The 7,509-nt window shown below is 41.4% G+C and overlaps 1 protein-coding gene across 1 annotated transcript; it reads left to right on the forward strand.

The window, feature by feature from the left end:
• Positions 1–1,206: 1,206 nt before the first annotated feature.
• LOC308396007 (uncharacterized protein) lies at positions 1,207–6,943 on the forward strand (the record flags this gene model as incomplete). The annotated part of the gene is made up of 15 exons (XM_080881067.1): positions 1,207–1,476; positions 3,019–3,102; positions 3,591–3,646; positions 3,966–4,056; positions 4,142–4,204; positions 4,314–4,414; positions 4,538–4,594; positions 4,695–4,826; positions 4,919–5,042; positions 5,129–5,280; positions 5,386–5,485; positions 5,626–5,702; positions 5,884–5,992; positions 6,602–6,659; positions 6,912–6,943. 15 exons carry the CDS (start codon positions 1,207–1,209, stop codon positions 6,941–6,943), a joined length of 1,506 nt encoding a protein of 501 aa, XP_080737193.1.
• Between the last annotated feature and the right edge of the window lie 566 nt (positions 6,944–7,509).

A 7,509-nucleotide genomic window follows, 5' to 3' on the forward strand; every position in this document is an offset into this window, starting at 1 on the left:
CTCACTCTCATAAACCTCCAAACTGCCTCCCAGCTGTCTCCAACTCTCACTAACCGCAGCTCTCCATCAAACACCCACATTTTGATTGAAGTCTGAGGGGTTTGTATCGCTGTCACATCTCGCGGCAAAGTTCGAACCACTTCATGAACCAGTCACGTGGTACAGCCGGGCAGCGAGGCTTCGGACGTCATCATTTTCAGCTCCTCCCATAAATGAAGCAAGCCTCGATACGTGCATCGCGGAAACGCCCCCTCCATTACTCGACACATCACTAGCATACATGCACATCTAGTGCTCAGCGTCTAATTGTGTGTTTGTGTTTTTACCTTTTTGCAGTAGCGTAGTGAAACATTTGGGCGGTGGATAAATAATGGAAAATAAAATTCAGACTAGAGACGGCTTCAGGTGAGTACACGTGGTGCACAAGGACCAAAGCTCACCTTCTCAACCTGGACAAAATGAATTATTTTACACTGATACTGTAAACTTTTGTTTGTGTGTCAGGTTTCCATACATCGGAAACAGCTGCTGCATCTGTAATTCTGTCCATCCTGAGGAGAGTCCACACTCTACATCAGATCCTTGGCTCACCTATAATGATGCACAGGTGCTGCACACAACTGGATCTGCAGCTTGTGAGGAACAGCAGCATATACGAAGGGGATAAATAGAATAAATAGGAATAAAAAATAAAAATACAAGTGAATTGCACATTTCAAGTATTGAGTCTATTGCACTGTTGACTATTTACAAAAGTATTGCACAAAAGGTATTGCACAGTGAGGTGAAGAGGCACTACAGCTTAGTTGTTCCCCCCTCCTTTGTCCTCCTGTTTCCCCTCCCTCTCCCCTCCAGAGAGGAGTTAAACAGTCTGATGGCGTGTGGGACAAAGGAGTTTTTAAGTCTGTTAGTTCTTGTCTTTGGGAGAAGCAACCTGTCACTGAACAGACTCTTCTGGTTGTTAATGGCCATGTGCAGAGGATGCCCAGCATTGTTCATAATGTCCATCAGTTTCTTTAATGTCCTTTTCTCTGCCACTGTCACCAGAGTGTCCAGCTTCATGCCGACCACAGAGCTAGCCCTCCTGATCAGTTTCTCCAGCCTGGATGAGTCCTTCTTTGCTGTGCTGCTCCCCCAGCACACCAAAACAAAACAAAAGAGATCGTTGACTTCAGGAGAGCACAGTGAGATCACTGCCCACTTAACATGAATGGATCCTCTGTGGAGGTCGTCAAGAGCACCAGATTTCTTGGTGTCCACCTGGCGGAGAACCACTCCTGCTCCCTCAACACCAGCTCCATAACCAAGAAGGCCCAGCAGCGTCTCTACTTCATGCAGAAGCTGAGGAAAGCCCATCTCCCACCATCCATTCTCACCACCTTTTACAGTGGGACTAATGAGAGCATCCTAAGTAGCTGCATCACTGTCTGGTATGGTAACTGCAGCGTATTGGATCGCAGTACCCTACAACGGATTGTGAGAGCAGCTAAGAAGGTCATTGGAGCCCCTCTCCCCTCCTTATAACACCCGCTTGCTGGAGGACCCCACACAGCCTTCAAACACACTCTTCACCCTGCTGCCTTCTGGAAAGAGGTCCCACAACATCCGGGCCCTCGCTACCAAACTACGGAAAAGTTTCTTCCCACAAGCCGTCAGACCCCTGAACACTCAGTGACTGCACTGGCACACGCACACCTTCACACATGTCACTACCAAGCACTTATCTGCAGTATCTCACACTCATATACATACATACAGACACCAAGTTACTTTTGCACAATACTCAGCATTTTGCACATTTCCATTGTCTTGTGTCTGTTTCGTCCTGTTCTGTCACGTTTTGCACTGTTTTGTCTTGTTTATTTTTGCAATTTATGCACACTGCACTTTATGTAGTCCTGGGTTTGTCCGTATATGTCATATATAGCACCAGGGTCTCGGAGGAACGCTGTCTCGTTTCACTCTGTACAGCACCTCTGCACGTGGTTAAAATGACAATAAAAGCCACTTGACTTGACCTGTTTTGTGTAGCAGTTGCTTGGAGACGAGCACCATACAGTTCAAATGAGCATACATTCCAAAATATGCAAATTTGCCCCATACATCATAATGATGATGTTTGCTGTTCAGGGTATGAACGTTCTATGCTGAAAGTTTATAAATATACAACCTTTGACTGCTTGTTTTCAGTTGAACTTTTGCAAAGCTGAGGAGATTTTGGCTGCGATCACATCAAGTCCAAAGATGTTTAAACTTCTTTTTCACAGAAAGGTAAGTTTGAAGAGACTCGCAGCACATTTCTATGAATATTTTCTTATGGTAAACAAGCATTTTTGAAACTTTTAAGGAAGCTTCTTGGATGATTTCTGTAAAAACTGAATTTTGAATCCAAATGAAGGATTTTGTATTTTCATACCATATACTTTGTTTTATGCCATTACTGATGTTGGTTTTCTTGTTTCTAAACAGAAATCACACAAACAAAACGTGGCAGAGAAGGAAATTCCTTCTACGTCTCATCAGAGGTAAAGAAATGCGCCAGTCTTTAATGCTGCTGGAGATATTTATAGCAGTGGTTGAGTTGGAGCTCTTTTATTTCCCTTTTATTGGCATTTTTCTTCCACCTTGTGTATTTACATCTTTTTTACTCCTTCTAGTCTTGTCTATAATTTATATTGATTCAGAGATTAGCGTTTGAAAATGTAGAGTGTAAATGTACAAAATACATGATTTTGTTCCATTACAGTTATTAATTTTTATCTGCAATCTCCAGCATGTACTCCTTGTTAAAAATTTGCACTTTGAAAAATAACATTTACACTTTTGTCCTCATCAGCATCCCGGATGCTCCTGTTACTGAAAATGGTCAAAAGAAGAAGAGAAAATGGAGACACCTCTGCTGTTCCTCGGTTTGCTTTTACACAAAACATATGAAATGCACATTCTCTTTAAATTGCACTTGTTAATTTAAAGTGACTTTACTTTTTTAATAAACGTATGTTTGTTCGTACTCTGCAGCAAACTGACAGCGATGCAGAGGCAGAGAGCAACACTGTGAAGACACAAAAAAAGTGTCGCTGGTTTCTTTTTAAATTCTGGAAGGTATGTTTTATGGAAAGAGTCACTGTCATCAAGCATTTACTCATCACAGTTAAATGAGAAGAATTAAGAGCAATTTAGCACACAGCCATGTCCTCAAATTAAGTTCAAAGATGTTTAAACGTTTTTTTTTCACAGAAAGGTAAGTTCGAAGAGACTTGCAGGATGTTTCTCTAAATATTTTTTATGGTGAATAAGCATTTTTGAAGCTTCATGGATGATTTCTGTAAAAACTGAATTTTGATCAGAACCAAATGAAGGATTTTGTATTTCATAGGACAAACTTTAAAACTCAATTTAAGGCATGAATAAATTGTTTTTATTTTATTTAAAGATATTCCTATATCTGCTTCATGAGCTGACAGCTCACTAAAGTGATAAATAATATGAAATAATACCAAATTCTCTAACTGGACACTTTTCATGGAGAGACCCACTTGGTATGTTTGTTTTATGCCATTACTGATGTTGCTTTTCTTGTTTCTAAACAGAAATTACACAAACAAAACGTGGCAGAGAAGGAAATTCCTTCTACGTCTCATCAGAGGTAAAGAAATGCGCCAGTCTTTAATGCTGCTGGAGATATTTATAGCAGTGGTTGAGTTGGAGCTCTTTTATTTCCCTTTTATTGGCATTTTTCTTCCACCTTGTGTATTTACATCTTTTTTACTCCTTCTAGTCTTGTCTATTATTTATATGGATGCAGAGATTAGCGTTTGAAAATGTAGAGTGTAAATGTATAAAATACATGATTTTGTTCATGTTGGTATTCCATTACAGTTATTCACTTTTATTAGCAATCTATATTAGCAAAATGTACTCCTTCTTATAAATTTCCACAACATTTACACTTTTGTCCTCATCAGCATCCCGGATGCTTCTGTTGCTGCCACACCAGCTAACCCTGAAAATGGCCAAAAGAAGAGAAAATGGAGACACATCTTCTGCTGTTCCTCGGTTTGCTTTTACACAAAACATATGAAATACACATTCTCTTTAAAATGTACTTTTTAATAAACTTATGTTTGTTCGTCCTCTGCAGCAAACTGACAGCGATGCAGAGGCAGAGAGCAACACTGTGAAGACTCTTTTTAAATCCGGGAAGGTATGTTTTATGGAAAGAGTCACTGTCATCAAGCATTTACTCATCACAGTTAAATGAGAGCAATTAAGAGCAATGAGGCACACAGCTATGTCCTATATATTTATATCAGGTAAGAAGCACCACGGAAACGATCCCAGCAGACCTGAGTTGGGACACTTGGATTATGGAGCTTCTGGACCAAGAGAGTGGATGGGAGCATGTGTTTAACAGGTAAGAGAAAGACGTCCTCCAAAATGTTTCAACTTCAAAGCTCATGCATCCATGCACATACACTGCTCAGCATCCTGACATCTTTCCTAATTTTGTGTTTGTGTTTTTACCTTTTTGGAGCAGTGTAGCATGCGGTGGAGAAATAATAGAAAGTCAAACTGGGACTATAGACTGCTTCGGGTGAGTACACGTGGTGCACAAAGACCAAAGCTCACTTTGTCAAAGTGGAGAAAATGAATTCTTTTACACTGATACTGTAAACGTTGTGCGTGTGTGTCAGGTTTCCAAACATCGGAAACACCTGCTACATGAACTCCTGCCTGCAGAGCCTCCTCAACATTGAGGAGTTCATAAGAGACATCAGGCGTCAGGAGGTTTTGTGGAGCACAGATCCAGAAGCTCAGCTCTTAAGGTGCGCTACGTCAACCTTCTACTTTCTTCAAAAACCTGAAGAACAAAGAGATCTAACAGCAGAAATGTCTGTTTACCCTTTCCTTTCTACAGAAGGCTCATTGATGTCAGGGACTGTCATGAGTCAACAGATTATGGCCTTAAAGATCACCACCTAAGAGCTTTTAAGAAGGCATTCAGCAGTCAAGCTCCTGAATACACCGGCAGTGCACAGAAAGTGCGTCAGCTATTTGGACATTTTGTTTTTTTGCTTTACCTTCTGATTTTGATGTACTGTTTTAAATCTCTCTGCTTTTCTTTCAGGACGCTCATGAATTCCTAACATTGTTCCTCAATGAGGTCAAAAGGCTCGCACCTCACCTGGAGAGGAACGCAGCTCTCCTGGGCCAAAGTTATACCTGCCCAGTAGAAGAGCATCACATTTTTAAAATGGAAAACATGAGGACATGCAAGAGGTAAGCCTGTCTTTCAGAAACGCAGAGCTGGTTGCAATATTTTCATATACCTCTTTTCCACCTACCTGATCTTTACTTTAACTACGTTACTCCTGAAATGTGTAGCTGTGGTCACCAATCATCACAGCACGAGGACTTCACCAGCTTGTCTCTTGACCTTGTTCCAGAGGGGTCTATTATAAACATGTTAGAGACATACTTGAAGGTAAGATCACAAATTCCAATAGAGTTGTAGTGTCAGCGATCTTAACACACCTTTTTTGTTAGTGTTTGTGCGTATGTGTGTGTGCATATGTTGAGATTTCTTTCTACCATAAAGCCTGTTTTCTCTGTGCTGTTGTTCAGGAACAAGAAATAGAATTTCGCTGTGATTGTGGAGGGACGGCCTCAGAACTGAAGTCGTCTTTTGATACACTGCCAAGGTGAGTAAGGTCACATCAGAAGTGATCGACTGACCAGGTTTCCAAACTGTGGCGCATCAAATATCAGAGTTTTTCGAGACAATACTTGAGCAGTCGTTTTCTCCCATCTTCTGTTTGTGTTTGACACTCATTCTTCTTATTTTCTACCTTGTTTGTGTTTTTTTTTTTTCTTTTCTGCCAGAGTCCTGATCTTGCATCTGAAGAGGTTTGGCTTTACACAAACCTACAACATTAAGAAGGTGGATGACCCCGTCAGGCTGCAGAGGGACTTGGTGGTGCCATCCAATCAGGTAAAAACAGACTGCAGAACGTCTCAGGCTACGTCCACACTAGCCCTGATAGATTTGAAAACTCCGTGTCCACACTAGTGTTTTCAGTCATTTTCAAATAGTTGTGCGTCTGCATTGAAACGGCCGAAAACGCTTACGTTCCAGTCCTGCGCATGCGCAAAAGTGAGTGAGGATTACAGAATTTGAAGAAAAGCTATCCGGAGCATGTACAAACTGATATTAATCTTTTTTAGGGCTGTCAAAGTTGAGAGCAATCAAAACAACCGCTGTATAATGCACTCGGCTATCTTTGTTTAATTGCTCACATGACTGCATCACATGACTAAAATGCGTCATCGTTTTAGAAAGTCTGCGTTTTCGAGTGTCCACACTGCGACGGGACAACTCCGTTTTGAAATGTGTGCGTTTTCGAGAGCGTTTTCAAGATGCTGTGTTTTTCCTTGAGGAAAACGCCATCTCAGTGTGGACGGGAGGTCAAAGCGGAGAGAAAACGATGTGTTTTCAAACGAAAACGCATTAGTGTGGACGTAGCCTCAGCAAATCAGCTTAATTATGGCTCTGATGTGAGACTTTGTGAAACTAACACTCTTTGGATTTGTTCCTTCTCAGGGTGGTGGCTGTTATAGTCTTGTCAGCATCATCAATCATTATGGAGGCACAGAGTCAGGTAAAACAACAGACTTGTTACAAACAGAAAATGAAAATTTTCTACTTTTCAGTGAAGGACTCACACACAAAAGCTTTTGATGTTCTAAGACGCACTAAGTCAAAATCACTGTTTGCTTGAATCAGCTGACTTCCAGAAGTTGGATTCATTTGTCTTAATGTGATTTCAGGACACTACATCTGTAGTTCTGTCCATCCTGAGGAGAGTCAGCACTCTACATCAGATCGCTGGCTCACCTATAATGACGCACAGGTGCTCCACACAACTGGATCTGCAGCTTGTGAGGAACAGCAGCACTCGGCCTACATGCTGTTTTACAAGAGAAACGTAAGAAGACACAGCATCTCATCCTGAAGTGAGAGAATTTTTAAATGTCCTGTTACCTTGTTAACCAGTTTTGTCTTCATTCTCAGTTCTGAAACAGGAAATGGAAGGAAGGTCATCATCATGCTGAGAAGAAACAACACTCGTCCCAGCCCACCATCGCACACTGGAGGACAAGTACTGGTAAGTATTGCCCTCAGGAGGGAGGGTCCTCCCAGAGAGCCTGGTCCTCCCAAGATTTCTTCCTCCAGGAGGGAGTTTTTTCTTGCCACTGTCGCCCCACATTCACTGGTCTCATCAGCAGGGACATTTTTAACATCCTAAGACCTGAACTCTTTCATGGCATGCATTTTTAATTTCTCTGTGCCATTTGGGTTGATTGGGACCTGATGAATGTGAAAACAAAGACATCAGATTCGGACTATCTTTTTTTTGTTTCTCAAAAAAATGAGATCCACATATGAGGACATTCATTTTAAAGTTCGATTGAACAGGGGCAGTGTAATGTCCTCCCTCATAAGTGGAT

Source organism: Rhamphochromis sp. 'chilingali' (genome assembly GCF_963969265.1).
Source record: "Rhamphochromis sp. 'chilingali' genome assembly, chromosome: 4".
In the NCBI taxonomy this organism is placed as follows: Eukaryota; Metazoa; Chordata; class Actinopteri; order Cichliformes; family Cichlidae; genus Rhamphochromis; species Rhamphochromis sp. 'chilingali'.